The sequence below is a fragment of the Prionailurus viverrinus genome, chromosome D4 (assembly GCF_022837055.1).
Source record: "Prionailurus viverrinus isolate Anna chromosome D4, UM_Priviv_1.0, whole genome shotgun sequence".
NCBI classification, from domain to species: Eukaryota; Metazoa; Chordata; class Mammalia; order Carnivora; family Felidae; genus Prionailurus; species Prionailurus viverrinus.
In genome coordinates, this window is record NC_062573.1 from 87,085,070 (window position 1) to 87,101,932 (window position 16,863).

Consider the following 16,863-nt stretch of genomic DNA (forward strand, 5'->3'; position numbering starts at 1 on the left):
GCTGTTCAGAACATGGCAGGTGTTTTCAGCTGAGGCAAAACTCTAGCCCCGCGGGAACCTCTTTGCCCCTGAGGGCCGGCGTGCCTGCACTTTCACACAGTGGCCTCATTTACCGTGACCTGGGTGCATCCACCACTTGTACCCAGGTGTCCGTCACCTTCACCAGGGTGTTACCGTCACCTTTTGCCAGCTGTGTCTCTCAGGGAGCCGGACAAACAAACACCCCAGGGCACCTGCCCAGAAAGAAATTTAACCTGGGAATGGGGATCTTGCTCCGTCGTGAGGGGACCCGCCCAGCTGAGCCTCGGGGTCTGACCTCCGGAACCTCCGGCGCCCCCGTTGTCAGAGTCCGGAGCGGGTGCAGGGACCAGGCCTCTGGTGTGGTGGGCCAGCGGGAAGGTGGCCTCCAGTCCAGCCTCTGCAGTCTGCATGAGGACCTGGCACGCGGGACGTCTCTCCAGCCCTGGTCAGGCGCCAGAGCGCCGTAGGGAAGCGGGCAGGTCTGCAGGTCCCTCTCCTGGGCCCCGGGAAAGGTCAAGAGGGGCTCTGTGTGGGGCTCGGCTGTGGGGGCTCCATTCAGCTTGGGTGGCTCAGGGAAGCCCCTGCGTCCTCACGAACAAGCGCCAGCAGCCCTGTCCGCTCCACCCAATGGAATATCCCAGAGAGAAATCTGCACGTGACGCTCCCACAAAGCGGTGAAATCGTGGAGGGTTCTGGCGAAGAGCACGGGACTGAGCAGCGCCGTCCAGGGCCTGCTCGAGGAGTGCTCACAGGAGCGTCTCCATTGTACAGATGGGCAAACCGAGGCTCAGTTTGGAGACACCCCGGGGCCTGCAGCATAGAGGTGGAGAGTGAGCGCAGGCCATGCTGTCCCACGGCCTCCAGCCGGGGCGCCGGAATGAGGGAATCAGCCCAGGAGCTGGCTGCGTGGGTGGGACACCACGTCCCGGAGCCGGGCCCCTCTGCCCCCACCCGTTTCCCTACATGTGCCCTGCCACCTTGAGACCTGGGAGCAGCTGTCGTCCCTGGAGGTGGCCTGCCCTGACATCTCCAGAAACCTCCCATGGAAAATGCAAACTCATGGTGATTCTTGGGTTGACAAATACGCTTCTGTTTCCCCAAAAAGGGGCTGTGGGGGAGGAGCTGATGGAGGAGGCAACTGGGAGAGGGACCCCTGGGGGCCAGCCTGTGCCTGGTGCACATGCATGTGTGGCGAGGCCGGGCGGAACCCCCATCTCGGCGGCTGTGTGGTCCTTGGCTTTGGACTGAAAATGACGGCGCCCAGAGGTGACGCGGTGCCATGAGGTCCTGATTGCAAGTCCGCAGGCGACTCAGTCAGCTTTCGGGGCCCTCAGGGTTGTGACACTGAATGCCAAGGCTAGGGCACCAGGCCCTCTTGGACTTGCACACTTACCCTCCCATGTCCAAGGGGAAGTTTCCACATTGGGATCCTGAGCCTGAGGCTGGCAGGTGAGACAGGTGTAGACACCCCAGTTGAGGGGCTAGGCCAGTGTCCCCAAGATGAGGATGAGGGGGGTGGTGCAAACCCCAGGCTGGTGGGGGCAGTGGGGAGGAGCCAGAGGCCAGGACCCTGGATGGCACAATGACATTTCTCAACTCTAAAAGTTCTAGAAGGTTTTGTGGACTGTTTTGTTCTGAGTTTCTGCCTGGAATCTGGGACAAGACCTTGGGCTCATTTCTAGGCCCAATGGACCCACCCCAGACCCATTAAGCCCAGGTCTCACCTCCTGGTAGGGAGGGACTCCACTCCCAGGACAGAGGCGGGTGAGGTCAGGCAGGGCCCCGGACCCGGGTGTTGGCTCTGGTGACTCGATGGGGACAAGGGGCTGTGAAGGGTCCCTTTAGGACACATCACAGAAGAGAATGAAGGCAGTGGTGAATCTTAGACCCCCTCACGTGCCAGGTCCCCCTTTTCCTGGCTGAGTAACCTCAGTATCCTCTTCAGGAAAGCAGGGATGCAGCCCCCACCTGCTGGGGTCGCAGGGTGGAGTGAACACATATGGGCATGGGGCTTCTTGGGGCATCCTGGTATGTGCAGCTGGTGCCCCCCCCCCCCGTGGCCCCAGGCAGGGGCTGACAGATGGCGGGGCAGTGCCCCCACCCAGCCCTCCCACCTGGGCTGGTGGCTGGGAAGGGCGAGGTGATGGGCAGGGATGGGGGGATGGGTGTGGGGGCTGACCGCGTGCCAGGCAGACGACTACAGAGGGGCTCCAAGTGAGGGGTGTGGGCTCTGGAGAGGCACGGTGGGAGGGAGCAGGGGAAAGAGAGGAGGGACCTTCTGGGGAGACGGTGAGGTGGGGGGATGTTGGGGGGCGGGTGCTGAGGGGCAGTGGGGGCTGGGGCAGCCTGGGGCAACCTGGCCCCGGGCTGAGTGTGGGACACTGAGAGCCCTCTGAGTCAGCCCCGCCAGCCAAGACACCACAGGGTCTCAAGTCAGAATCATCCAGAAAACATTCCCAAGGGAAGCGACAAGACTCCAACATTTAATGTTGAGCACCTTTGTCAGGCGAAGGTAACTTTCTTAAAAAAGTATAAATAGTGAAAAATAAACATTTAGAAAAGTGGGGCCCCCTCGGCAGGCAGGCGGGGTTCTGTGGTGGGGGCAGGGTCATCAGAGCCCTCCCAGGTCATCTGTGAGGAAGGCCAGCAGGAAGCGGCTGACGTGCCTGTCGACGATGATGGGGGAGAAGCCCAGGACACGCCGGGTCCCCGGCAGCACCTTGGGGTCTGGAAGACAAGGTGGTCTCAGACACTGCCACCGACGTGCCTGTGCAGCCCCACAGCCAAGTGGCGTGGGGCGTCCCTGCCAAGTGGGCCTGTGCGGCACTGGCTCCCTGTCCACAACTGTGACAGGCCCGGTGTGGCCAGGCAGGGACGGCAGCTGCCATGCTGGGCTGCGGGCCCCCGTCCGTTTGCCAGGGCTGTGACATGGGGGCCAGAGGTGGGCACCCTACTCCGGGCCCCACACAGGACAGGGGCCCCCAGGGCCCCAGCTGCACCCTGCCTCCCGCCAGGGGCTGTCACCCTCCGACCCATGGGGGTGGTGGAGCCCCCATACTCCCTCTTCTTCCTGTGCCTGCAAACTGGGCCCCACTGCCGTCCCACCACACAGGCTAGGAAATTGAGGCACAGGGAGGCCAGGTGGCTCGGTGCCTGGGCCTGGCAGGCGGCACCCACCTGGAGGGCAGCAGTAGACGAGGAGCGCCAGCCCCGCGGCCAGGCCGAGGCAGGCCAGGAAGGCCACGGGTCCTGGGGAGAAAGGGGGCATGTGGGCACATGGCCGCCGGAGCCCGAACGGCGGGCGCCCCAGCGAGCACCCTGGGGCCCAGTCAATGGGAAGGCAGGACCGAGCCTGACTCGGAAAGGAGAAGACCCTGAGGCAGAGACGGAGCCCTGGGTGGGGGACAGGGTGGGGGACGTGGGAGGCCGTTACCCCTGTCACTGAGCTCGCGGCCCACGGTGCCGGAGTCTAGCTCTGTGCAATCTGAGTTCTCTGGAAACAAAATCACAGGGCTCGGTTAGTTGTGGGCCGGCCAGAGGAGGGTGGTCGCCCCGCCTGCAGGAAACCAAGGGGCTGCTCAGGCTCCTTCCCTCCACCCCCGGAACCCCTAGGCTGGGCCGGACCAGGCTGTACACACACCCACCCAGCCTTCTGGGCCAGGCGTGGCAGAATGAGCACCAGGGAGGGAACCGTGGGATCAGCGTCACAGAACCCTGAGTTTTGGATCTCCTTCTGTCCACATCCTGAGACCCCGAGGGCCATGGGTAGGGGGCATCGCTCCGTGCGGAGGCAGGCACCAAGCGTAGCATCCCAAGTCTGGTGCTGTCCATACGAGGGCAGGGCACACTCTCTCCCAGACCTCCCCAACCGGCCACCTGCTGGTGGTGGCCCAGGAGCCTGGAAGGTGCTTGATGCCCAGCCAGACTGTGGGGCCCCCCAGTGGCTGGTGTGACACACGGGTCCTGGACCAGAGCTCATCCTCAGGTCAGGGACACCTGCCCCGGGGTCCCAGCTGAGCAGTCAGGGTGAGCCACCCTGTCCCTCAGGCCTCTGGCTCCCCATCAGAAGATCGAGGGACACCGGCCCCTCCTCCAGGGGACCAGGGCACAGAGGTCTCAGGCCTGGACTGCCATCCCCGCCTGTGTCTCCTCCATCCCCACGTGCAGCTCAGAGGGTCCCTTGGGACTCACGTGCCTCTTGAGCTCTCGGGCAAAACCCTTGAAACCCAAGCGCGCATGCCTCAGACCAGCCACCGTGCCTGACCTCGTTCTACAGAAACGCCCACGTTACGGGGATCCCCCCGCCCCCGGCCAGGGCACCCTCAGTTGTGGGCACGACCACAGTTTCTGCCACGGGGGCACAGACACTCAAGGCCGGCACAGCCGTGAGCGGCCCCCAGCCCGCAGGTGACGGGCCCCAGGGCACCAGGCTGGAGGCAGGGCGGAGCCACACCCGCCAGACGCCTCCTCCTGTGTAACAGCAGGCACGCAAGATGCGGCAGTGTCCGCATCCGACAGCTTGCTCCTGTCTGGGGGCGCGGGGGGCACACTTACGCAGGGCCAGCCGGCTGGGCAGGCGGCTGTGCAGGGGCTGCGCGTGGATGTACAGGGCCCGGTAGAACTCCTGGCAGTCCCGCTCGCCGCTCCGCTGTAGGTGGCCCAGCAGGTCACAGAGCCGCACTCGCAGGGACGCCCTGGGATTCCGGAACTGGGGGTGGAAAGGGTGCGTGGAAAGGTCAGGCCGGAGGGGCAGGGCCAGGAGGCTGGGGGCTCTGGCTCTGCCCTGGGCTCCAGCTTCTGCAGCAGAGGGGCCCCTGCCCGGGGTGCGGCGAGGGCGGCAGCACAGAGCACCCAGAGGAGTGATGGAGGCATCAAGTGCCACCAGGGCCACAGCCCACCCACATGGCGCCCAAGCCGGTGCTGTGGTCACAGCACAGCCACTGGTCCTCCCTGTGGAGCCCCCTCCCTGTGGAGGCCAGGACAGGTCATCAAGAAAGACAGTGGTGACATTGTTCCAACTGTTAAAAGCTGACGGTTTGCCATGTGACTTTGGCAGGTCATTTTACACCTTGGGACTCTGTGTCTTCACTTGTAAAAAGGCTACAAGGAATCAAGGAGGTGATGTCATAAGTAATAACTTCTAGTAGTTTATAGTCAACAGGAATGTGACTCAAGGAATTTAAAAACGGAGGGCTAAGCAGGAAAACAAAACAAAATAACCCAGAATCTTCTAATGAGTTCATGGAGAAATGTATGGTTCTAAAGGTCAGTGAGCCGGCAGGTGGCATTGATGCAGGACCTGGAGGCTGTGGCCTGGTGCTGCCACCTGGTGGCAGCATACCGTTCCACTCAGAACCAGAGTGTAACAGAAGCTGCAAGTGGATGGTGGGAGCCAGAGAAACCAAGGAGCAGAATAGCGTGGCAATGCGCATGCAGGACTCTCCTTCTTCTTGTAAAAACGTCTGAGACTTCTCAAATATTTATATAATAAACATGTATTAGACTTTTAATTACAATAATAAGGTATGAATTCCACCCGTACTTTTCCTTTGCTGTAGACTTTCACAACCTGAGCATCTGAGCCAGTGGCAGGGCCCATGAGCCTTCCAGCTGTGTTGGGGGTCAGCCTCACTATGCCCGGGAGAGGCCCCAAGCCCTGTAGGCAGCCCTGCAGCCCCGAGAGTGGGGCTCACTCAGCCACTCAGCTGGAGGGGGCCCCACACCCCAAAGCCCTGGCCCTGAGGGGGAGTCAGGGAAAGGGCGGCTCAGGCGAGGTGCACCCACCTCCCTCGGTGTCCACTTTTGAACCTTTGGAAGAGGCGGGGTGCGGAGCCCTGCGGCATTGGGGTGAGCCCGGCCAGCGCCCCCGCCCCCTCTCCCCTCCCAGGCTTGTCACATGCAGTGGCGCACTGTCCTGTCTCCTGTGATGCTTCCAGCGGCTCTGGAGGGCTGGCAGGCCCCGAGGACACAGGGAGAGACTGAGGCTCAAGGAGCCCGTGTTCCGGGCCCAACGTCACTGCCAGGAGTCAGGCTTTCACCTCCACTGTCCTTCTCCACCCCCCACCCCCCACCCGCTTTCTCCCAGCCCAGGGAGGGAGGGACAGGGAGGGAGAGATGTGCCGCCCCCCCGACCTCCCCCCACCCCAGCACCTTCTCTGCGTCATTGTTGCTGAGGATCTGGGGGTAGTAGCGGTTCAGCTGGAGGATGATCCTGTCCACCTGCTGCTCACTGAGGCGTCCGTGGCCCATCAGGAAAGGCGTGTCCTGGACCAGGCGGTCACAGTAGGTCTGCTCTGAAACAGCAGAGAGCACGGAGGGCATGAGCCCGCACGGCCGAGGAGCGGCAACGGGGCCCACATGCCACCCGCGGCATGGCCCCCGGGCGGCGCATCAGCTGTAAGCCGTCCCACCCGCTCAGGCTATGCACAGTCCGGAGCCCCCGTGTCCTGCGGCCCCCCTGCCAGAGATGGGGCGCGCTAGTGTGTGGGACCACAGACTCCAGCTCTTCTCTTCTACGCCTGAGAGCTTGCAGCAGGAGATAAACTCAGGCCGAGTCCGCTGTCCCTGGGTCCCCCCCGAGGGCCTGCTGCAGGGACACAGCAGCCTGGAGAAGGCCCGACCCTGCAGCTCCCACGCTGCTGTTCCCACAGGGACAGGGACGCAGGGCTGGGTGGCCCGTGCTGACATGGCCACGGGACACGTGAGCTTGCCCGGCCTTGTGAGGCTGCCACAAAGCAGACCGGTGTGCCCAGCCAGAGTCCTGGCATCACGGCATCACTGCCATGCCTTTTTTCCCATTGAGAATGTTCTTTAGAATGACAGGCCTTTAAAGCCCAGGGGCGGGTCAGTGGTTGGTGGGAGGCACAGGATCCCCAAGGAAGGGTGCTGAATCCCAGAGCATCCTCTACGTGACCAGGTGCATCCCCCCCCCCCCAGTGGTGCCAGCCTGTCCCACTTGCTGGTGGACACAGGGGCTGGGTGAGGGCAGAGCTGCAAAGGAGGAGAGTTTTTGTGTGTGACTGGAATTAAGTTGATATCAATTCACATTAGATGGTTATAACTTTAGGATGTTATGTGGAACTCTCATGGTAGCCACAAAGAAAATATCCGTGGAATATCCACAAAAGGAAATAAAAAATGTTATTACAGAAAATCAACTAAACATGAAAGAAGGTAGTAATGGATAAAGGACAAAAAGCTTCAAGACCTACAGAAAACAAACAGCAAAAATGCAGAAACAAGCGATTCATTATCAGTAATTGCAGTAATGAGTTTATTATTATTTTTTTTAATGTTTACTTCTGAGAGTGAGAGAGAGAGAATGAGCAGGGGGAGGGGCAGAGACAAAGAGAGAGACACAGAATCCGAAGCAGGTTCCAGGCTCTGAGCTGTCAGCACAAAGGTGGACACAGGGCCTGAAATCACCGTGGGATGATGACCTGAGCTGAAGTCGAGGCTTACCAATGGGGCCACCCAGGCACCCCAGTGATTGAAGTAATTACTTAAAAAAAATTTTTTTTTTCAACATTTATTTATTTTTGGGACAGAGAGAGACAGAGCATGATTGGGGGAGGGGCAGAGAGAGAGGGAGACACAGAACTGGAAACAGGCTCCAGGCTCTGAGCCATCAGCCCAGAGCCTGACGCGGGGCTCGAACTCACGGGCCGCGAGATAGTGACCTGGCTGAAGTTGGACGCTTAACCGACTGCGCCACCCAGGTGCCCCTGAAGTAATTACTTTAAATGTAAACAGATTAAGGAGTGCCTATCTGGCTCAGTCAGTGGAGCATGCAACTCTTGATCGAGGGATCATGAGTTCGAGCCCCACATTGGGTGTAGAGATTACTTATAAAATAAAAGCTCTCAAAAAAATAAATGTAAACAGGGGCACCTGGGTGGCTCAGTCGGTTAAGCCTCTGACTTCGGCTCAGGTCAGTATCTCACGGCTTGTGAGTTCGAGCCCCACGTCAGGCTCTGGGCTGACAGCTCAGAGGCCAGAGCCTGCTTCCGATTCTGTGTCTCCCTCTCTCCCTGCTCCTTCCATGCTCATGCTCTGTCTCTCTGTCTCAAAAGTAAATAAACATTAAAAAAAAAATGTAAACAGATTAACAGATGCAGATTGGCAAAATGGAATTTTGATATTGTGATTTCTAGTAAGAAATATATATTGGCACAGGCTCCTGAACCCCCTGGAATGTCCTAAGAGATGAGCCATGAAGATGAAGGTGTCTTTTGTTCCTAACGAGCCCCCTTCAACCTCATCTGGCCATGTGCACGAGGTGACTCTTCTAAAGCCCCTAAATAACCACAAGATGGGACTGGTTGCCCGTGGAGCCAACCACATGAGGCTTAGAGGGGAGAGGGGCTGGAGGCCGAATCCATCACCAATGGCCAATCATTGAATCAATGACGCCTATGTAATAAAACCTGCGTAAAACCCCGAGAGGATGGAGTTGGACGAGCTTCTGGGTTGCAGAGCACATGGAGGCGCTGGGGCGCCTGGCCCGGCAGGGACACGGAGGCTCTGGGCCCCTTCCCGAGTTCTTTGCTCTAAGCACCCTGTGTGTGTGGATGTTCACTTGTATCCTTCTGTGATAAATCAGCACTGGTATGGAAAGTGTTCTCCCAGATTCTGTGAGCTGTAGCAAATGACTGAACCAAAAGAGGGGGTCACAGGACCCTCGGTTTATAGCCAGTCAGTGAGAAGCCTTGTGACCGGGGTCTGCAGCGGGGACGGTGTACAGGACTGAGCTCTTCACAAGTGGGAACTGAGGCCATCCCCAGGGAGACAGCGTCGAGAGGTGAACTGTGACACCCCCAGCTGGTGTCAGGGGACTGCTTGATGGAGGTGAGGGACCGCATACCTGGTGACCAGAAGTGCCAGGAGTCCTCAGAGGTATGAGTGCTGCGTGTAGGAGCAGAGGAGAAACAGAGTTGTTTGTCCTCTGAGGATTAAAAACATATGATTCAACTATGAGCTGTCTCCAAAAGACTCAGATCCAAAGATACACATGGACCGAAAGTGAAAAGATGGGAAAAGATGTCGCTGCAAACAGCAACTCAAAGAGAGCAGGGTGGCTCTGCGAATAGAAGCCAAGATCGACTTTGCATCAAAAACTGTTACAAAAGACCAAGAAGTACATCAGCGTTAATAATAGAGTCAATTCACCAAGAAGATCTAATAAGCACATGAGCCAGGTATCAGAGCCCCCAGATAATAGTAAAGATTTAGTAATAATGCAAATAGTATCAGTTGGAGATTTCAGTGCCACACTTTTATTATTTTTTTAATGTTTATTCTTGAGAGAGAGAGAGAGAGAGAGAGAGACAGAGCGTGAGTGGGGGAGGGGCGGAGGGAGAGGGAGACACAGAATCCAAAGCAGGCTCCAGGCTCTGAGCTGTCAGCACAGAGCCCGACGCGGGGCTCGAACTCACGAGCTGTGAGATCACAACCTGAGCTGAAGTCGGACGCTTGACTGCCTGAGCCACCCAGGTGCCCCAGTACCGCACTCTTAGTAATAGCCAGAACCACCACACAGATGACCAGTAAGGGAACGGAGGGTGTGAGCCACATGATAACCAACGAGGGCCAACACACCCAGACTGCAGTCACCCAACAGCAGCAGAAAATACAGGTGCACCTCCCTTTACCGCACTTTGCAGATACCGCGAGTTTACAAACTGCGGGTCTGTGCCGAGCCTGCTCCGAGCAAGTCCACTGGAGCCACTTTTCCACCAGCATCGACTCACTTGGGTCTCTGTGTCACGTTCTGATAATTCTTGCAATTCAAACTTTTCATTCTTCAAACCGTATTTCAAACCTTCTCATTATTATTACAATTGTTACGGTGATCTGTGATCAGTGATTATGAGTTGCTGAAAACTCAGATAATTGGTAGCATTTTTAGCAATAAAATGTTTTTAATTAAGGTATACACATTATTTTTAAGACATAATGCTACTGTGCACTTGATAGAGTACAGCATAATGTAAACATAACTTTTATATGTGCTGGGAAACCAAGAAATATACTGGGCTTACTATTTTTTTTTTTTTTTTTTTTTACTGGACTCATTTCATCGCAGTATTTGCTTTACTGTGGTGGTCTGGGACCGAACTCACAATAGCTCCAAGGTGGACCTGTACATTCTTCTCAAGCACACATAGAACATCCTCCAGGACAGACCATAAAACAAAGGTGGCTACAAAACAAGTCTTAATGTCTTTAAAAAGGCTGAAATCATACAAAGGGTCTTTCTGATCACATGGAATAAAGCCAAAAATCAGTAACAGAAGGAAAACCAGAAAATTCACTTTTATGTGAAAATGAAACAATGGATCAAAGAAGAAATCACAAGGGAAATTAGCAAGTACCTTGAGACAACTGAAAATAAAAATACACCACACCAACATGTAAGGGATGCCATGAAAACAGTTTGGAAGATGACATTTAGGCTGGAAATGCACACTTTACACCAGAAGAAAGATTTCAAATCAGCACCCTAATGTTACACCTTAAGGAAGTAGGAAGGGAAGAGCAAACTAGACTCAAAATAGCAGAAGGGGAGGAAATAATAAAGATTATAGCAAAGATAATTGACATAGAAAATAGAAAAAACAAAACCAAAACCAAAACTTGGTTCTTTGGAAAGATCAACAAATTGACAAACTGTTAGCTAGACTTACAAAGAAAAAAAGACTCAAATTACTAACATCAGAAATAAAAGTAGGAAATGAACTATCAATTTTACAAAAATAAAAAGGATTATAAAAGAATACTTTGAAAATGTGTAAGCCAACAAATTGGACAAACTAGATGAAGTGGACAAATCCCTAAAAACACACAATCTACCATAACCAAAACATGAACACAGAGAAAATCTCAATGGACCTCTAACTAGTAAGGAGATTCAATTAGTAATCAAAACTGTCCTAACAAATAAAAGCTCAAGACCAGATGGCTCCACTGGTGAATTCTACCCAACATTTAAATACCAAAACTTCTATAATTCTTCCAAAAAACATAGAGGAGGGAACACTTCCTAACTCATTCCATGAGGCCAGCATTACCCTGTTACCGAAACCAGTCACAGATAACAAGAAAATTGCAGACCAATATCACTTATAAACACAGATGCCAAAATCTTCAACAAAATACTAGTAAACTGAATTCAGCAGCATATTAAAAGGATTATACACCAGAATGCAAGGGTGGTTCAACATAAGATAATCCATCAATGTAATACATTATGTTAATAGAATGAAGAAACACACACACGATCACGGTCATCTCAAATGATGCAGAAAGGCGTTTGACAAATGCAATATTCCTTCTTGATTAAAGGAAAAAAGCACTCAATAAATTTAGAAGAAAATTTCCTCAACATGATGAAAGTCACATATGAAAAACACTCAGCAAATATCATGCTTAATGGTAAAAGTCTGAAAGCTTTTCCCCTAAGATCAGAAACCAAGCAAGAGGCCCACCCTCACTACTTCTTTTCAATGCATTACTGAAGTTCTAGCCAGAGCAATTAGACAAAAAAAAAAAAAAAAAAAAAAGTATTCAAATGAAAAGGAATAAGTAAAAAAAAAAAAAAAGGGGGGGGCGCCTGGGTGGCGCCTGGGTGGCTCAGTTGGTTGAGTGTCTGGCTTTGGCTCAGATCATGAGCCACAGTTTGTGGGTTCAAGCCCCGCATCAGGCTCTGTGCTGACAGCTCAGAGCCTGGAGCCTGCTTCTGATTCTGTGTCTCCCTCTCTCTCTGCTCCTCCCCCACTCATGCTCTGTCTCTTTCTTTCTCCTTCAAAAATAAATAAAAACATTTTAAAAAATTCAAAAAAAAGGAGTAAGTAAAATGATCTCTTTTTGCAGATGGCATGATCTTCTATCTAGAAAACTCTAAAAAGGTTAAAATTAATCAACAAACTCAGCAAAGCTGCAAGATACAAAATCAATACACAACAACCAGTTGCATCTCTATACACTAATAATCAACAATCCAAAAAAGAAAATAAGAAAACAATTCCACTTACAATGTCATCAAAACTAATAAAATACTTAGGAATAAATTCAACCAAGAAGGTAAAAGACTTGTACACTGAAAACTTCAAAACATCCCTGAAAGAAATTTAAAAGATACAAATTAATATACCCTCTGTTCATGGATTAGAAGATGTAATGCCGTGAAGATGACAATACTTCCCAAAGTGATCTATGGAGTCCACACAATTCCTATCCAAACTCCAATGATGTTTCTTGTTTTTCATTCTAAAATTCATACAGACTCGGTTTTTTTTAATGCTTATTTTTTGAGATAAAGCACAAGCCTATGCATGTGGGAGGGAGGGGCAGAGGGAGAGAGAGAATCTTAACCAAATTCCATGCCCAGCGTGGAGTCCTACATGGGGCTTGATCCTACAACCCTGGGATCATGACCTGAACTGAAATCAAGAATCGGATGTTTGGGGCACCTGGGTGGCTCAGTTGAGCATCTGACTTCGGCTCAGATCATGATTGCACCGTTTGTGGGTTCAAGCCCTGAGTCGGGCTCTGGGCTGACAGCTCACAGCCTGGAACTTGCTTCAGATTCTGTGTCTCCCTCTCTCTCTGCCCCTCCCCCACTTATGTGTGTGCACTCTTTCTCTAAAATAAAAATTAAAGCATTTTTAAAAAATAGGTGCATTTGGGGGCACCTGGGTTGCTCAGTCGGTTAAGCAACTGACTCTTGATCTTAGCTCAGGTCAGGATCTCACGGTTTGTGGGATAGAGCCCCATGCCTGGCTCTGTGATGACAGCACAGAGCCTGCTTAGGATGGTCTCTCCCTCTCTCTCTGCCCCTCCCCCACTCTCTCTCTCAAAATAAATAAATAAACTTAAAAAATGTTTAAGAAGAATAAATGCATTTGTTGTGAGTAAATACTACCTCAATAAAGTTGATTTTTTCAAATGGGGTCATCATGTGGGAACAAGAAGGGCCCCTCCTAGATTTCCGCCATGGGGCCTACTCAACACACCATCTGTCCTCCTCACCTCTCTCTCCCGCTGCCACCTCCTCCTGGCTGGTCTTTTCCCTCAAAAATATGAATTTCTAACTTCTGGATCCTCCCAGGTCCTGAAAGTCTACCTGGCAGACACACTCGCCAGCAGCTCCACCATGGTGAGGGAGTCACCCCCAGGGACACCAAAAGATCTGCCACGGCCACATGGGCAGGACTTTCCCGGTCACCTGGCGTCACCTCTCGTAGCCCCTCTGATCCGGCTGACGGCGTGTGCCCCGTGACCGGGCACCCTACAGGCTCTTTGCGTGCAGATCATCTTCATCGCCCCATCAGCTCTGCGGCTCTAGCAAGACCATCGCCCCCATTTCCAGATGGGAATAGATGAGGGACCTGCCCAAGACCTCAGCCACTAGAGAGTGAAGATGGAGGATGGAGCCAGGCACAGCTTTGTGGCATCCAAAGCTTTGTGGCTGTGTGAAGCCACTGCCTCTTGACAGCCAAGACTTCCCACTCGCCTAATTAACGTACTAATTAACTGTGCAATTAGTGCATCCTGACCCCAGGCTATTCTGCCCAGCACTGCCTCTACAGCGTGTGCACTCGTGCACAGGGCAGGCATACAGCAGGCGCTCACTAAAGAGTTCTGTCAGTGGACCGCGGACAGCACACTGGCGGTCCTCCGGCTGCAGCCCTAGCTAGGTGGAGTCTCCACCGCAGCAAGCATGAGTCACCCGGCACAGGGCACACACAGCCTGGGGCTGAAGCTTTCCGTGGTGGCTGGAAGCTGTGCAGGGAAACCACACCCAGATGGCCACACCCAGGAAGGAAAATGCACAGGAAACTTTGGTCCCGGGTCCTAAGTAACAGCCCCAGAAAGCTCTTGCGGGATGGAGTCGAATGTTCTGGCACAAACCCACCCGACTCTGCCAGCAACTTCTGCCAAGCCCCACCTCCCCCACCTACTTGCTCAGCTGGTGTCAAAACCACAGACCCCCCCAACCCCTTACCCCTGCGTGGCACTCAAGGCCCTGTGGGAGCTACCCCAGGTGCCTTCACCCCAGGTTCCTGAGCTGTCTGCACAGCAGCCGCCCCCCGCCCCTGCTGTGACACCATGCTGCCTGGGACACCTGCCAAAGGATGAGAAGAACCCTGTCCCTTGGCTTCCCCCTGGCTAACCTGTACTCAGCTCACCATCCTCCCCTCAAGAGGCCTCCCTGAGTTTCCATGGCTCCCTCCCCACTGCAGTCCCTGACCCGCTCAGGATCCCCTCCCGTTTGGGGCTCTGGACCTGGCCTCAGGTGTGGCGCTGAGAGGGCTCACTCCCCAGCACACCTGGGTCCACAGAACAGTAACAGCTGCAGTGACACCTGGCCAGCGTTGGCCCCGAGCAGACATATCGGGTCCAAATGCTCACCCTGCAACTTGTCATGAAGGCCCCAGAACCAGCACAAGGCAGACCCCCCCAGTCATGGCACAGGAACAACGAGCCAAGGATTTCATCCCTGCAGCCTGGCAAAGCTGCCCGCACTCTCTGGGCCTCAGCTTCCTGCCCCAACAATGAGGAGCTGTGACGGGAGGGATCTCTAGAGGCGCAGCGCTCCGACTTGGCTGCGAGAAAGGGGCTGTGGAGAGGCTCTCACAGGACCTTGAGGGGCCTGGGAAGGGCACAGGTCTAGTTCTGCCCCTGACCACCCAGGTAGCCTGGTGCTTGGCACCTGTCCAACCTGAGCCTTTATTTCCTCATCCACATGGAGACAATATCCTACATGTCCTTCTACACCTGACACAGGGCCAAGGGCACAGCAGGCTCTCAGAAAAAGCAGCCACAAATGAGAAGGGTTCTGGGAGACGACAGGCGAATAGGGTGCAGCTGGGGTCTCTTCTGACCTACGCTGGGACACTGGTGTCCCAGAAGACACGAGGTACCAGCCCATGAAATCCTATTTGTGGGACTCCAGTGAGCACCGGGAAGAGAACAGGACCCTTGGGGGCCTCCCTGAGCCCTCTGCCACCCCGGAGGTTGGAAAAGTGGGGCCCTGGGGAGCAAGAACATTCCCTGACCATGCTGTCATGAGATCCCTGGCCAACCCATCTCCATCACCAGGTCTCTCCATCAGTGGAAGTTCCACACAACAAGGTGACCCTGCTCAGCTGGGACCAGGAGGGAGGTGGGTTCTGCAGTCCACACAGGCTCTGGGGGTTTGGCTGCACTTCAGACCCCACTCTGGGAGAATCTGGAGGGGGCAGGGCCGCCCTGCACGCAGCACAAAGCCCAGGGGTGCTGGCTGAGTCTGTGTCCCCGGTTCTCCTGGGCCTGACCCCAAACAAGAGTCCCACTGGTACTATACACGGGTGTCAGGTGGCCAGGATGACCCCCGCGAAGACTGCTGGTGCCCTTTTCACCCTCGCCTCCCCCTGTCAGGCCGCAGCATCACCCCAGCCCCTCGCCAACGGCCCCTCCAGGCTCCGACCACCAACCCCGGCCGGTCGTCGTCCCGCCCAGAGAGAGGCGGTCACGGACCAAGGTCACTGGCCGCTGCCGCGAGGAGCTGCCGCCGGGGCAGCACCGGGGGGGTCACCGCGGCCGCGCGCCGGTCCCGGGCTGGCAGGCTGGACACCCGCCCGGCCCGCTCTCACCTGTCATGGCGACGCACGGCGCGCGCCCGGCCGGGCCCGGCCAGTCCACTTGCCGCCGTCCACCCGTCAGGTCGTCTGTCCGCCGCCCGCCCGGTCCCACTCGCTCCGCCCCTTCCCGGCAGGCCCGCCTCCCGGCAGGCCTCGCCCCGGTCTCGGCGGTGTAGCCGCCACAGTCCCAAGTCGTCCCCACTGAGCCGGCCCTTTCCCGTTATGCTCCGCCCACAGAGGCAGCGGCAGCGCCGCGAGCGTCCCAAGCCCTGCCCCCGCTCGAGCCCCGCCTCCACCCGAGACACCTACGGCACCCGTAGAAGTCATAGGCCCCGCCCCCACGGAGCCCGCCCCTTCCCGTTATGCTCCGCCCCCAGCGGCAGCTGCGGCGCCGCGAGGGCCCAAAGCCCCGCTCCCCACTCGAGCCCCGCCTCCTCCGGACGTTATGCTCCGCCCCTAGACCCGTGGCCTTGCCGCGAAGGTCCTAAGCCCCGCCCCCACTTGAACACCTCCGCCTCTGGCGGCACCTACGGCTCTGGCAAGAGTTCTTGGCCCCACCCCTCGCTGAGGCCCTTCCATCCAGGGCGCCGTAGGCGTCTTCACCTACGCGAGGGCTCTAAGCTCCGACTCCACTGAGCCCTACCCTTGCTGACGTCTGTTAGGTCGCTGCTACAGCCCTGAGCCATGCCCGTCACTGAGCCCGGCCCCGCCACCTAGGGTCCTTCTGAAGTCTCGAGTTTCCAACCCGCATAGGGTACAGGCTCCTCACAAGTCCTTAGCTCCGCCCCTCAATAAGTCCAGTCCCGCCGTCCAGTCCCAGGGTTCCAAACTCCGCCCCCACCATGGCCCCGCCCCTTCCGGCGACGACCAGGACTCTGAGCCCCCCACTCCAGCCCCGCCCCCAGCCCTGACGCACCTTCCCCTACTGCCGACTCCCGCCCACTAGCTCCGCCCTATCTAGGCTCCGCCCCCTCGAGGCCCCGCCCTCGAGATGGCCCCGCCCGGGAGTAGGTGGCTCAGCCACGCTGGGCGCAGTAGGCTGCCCCACCCCGCGCCACCGCGCCCCACGCCCGATTGAGAAAACTGAGGCTCTGAGAGAGGAAGTGACTTACCTAAGGTCACGCAGGTCAGTCTGTAGGAGGAACAAGGACAAGCCTGGGATAAAGGCCGGTGGGCGTCCAGTAGCCAGGAGGGATCAGCCTAAAGGGGGCAGTACCTG

At 55.9% G+C, this 16,863-nt stretch overlaps 1 protein-coding gene across 3 annotated transcripts; it reads right to left on the reverse strand.

The window, feature by feature from the left end:
- Nucleotides 1-2,483: 2,483 nt before the first annotated feature.
- CARD19 (caspase recruitment domain family member 19) lies at nt 2,484-16,444 on the reverse strand. Of its 3 annotated transcripts, none has more exons than XM_047829819.1 (6): nt 16,288-16,444; nt 6,172-6,314; nt 4,576-4,729; nt 3,455-3,514; nt 3,199-3,270; nt 2,484-2,748 (listed from the first exon to the last, which is right to left on the reverse strand). In XM_047829819.1, exons 1-6 carry the CDS (start codon nt 16,328-16,330, stop codon nt 2,633-2,635), a joined length of 588 nt encoding a protein of 195 aa, XP_047685775.1. In that variant the 5' UTR covers nt 16,331-16,444; the 3' UTR covers nt 2,484-2,632. The 3 variants fall into 3 exon arrangements, with proteins under 3 accessions (XP_047685775.1, XP_047685777.1, XP_047685778.1); XM_047829821.1 differs by lacking the exon at nt 16,288-16,444 and adding an exon at nt 15,657-15,886; XM_047829822.1 differs by lacking the exon at nt 3,455-3,514 and having other exon boundaries at nt 16,288-16,443.
- Nucleotides 16,445-16,863: the final 419 nt, after the last annotated feature.

Excerpts from the sequence above, each read along its gene's own strand:
- CARD19 (XM_047829819.1), bottom strand. The coding sequence starts at position 16,330 with ATGGCTCAGGGCTGTAGCAGCGACCTAACAGACGTCAGCAAGG. Across the intron at positions 4,730-6,171 it reads GCAACAATGACGCAGAGAAG|TTCCGGAATCCCAGGGCGTC; the intron begins GTGCTGGGGTGG and ends TTCCACCCCCAG. Across the intron at positions 3,271-3,454 it reads CCGCGAGCTCAGTGACAGGG|GACCCGTGGCCTTCCTGGCC; the intron begins GTAACGGCCTCC and ends CTTTCTCCCCAG.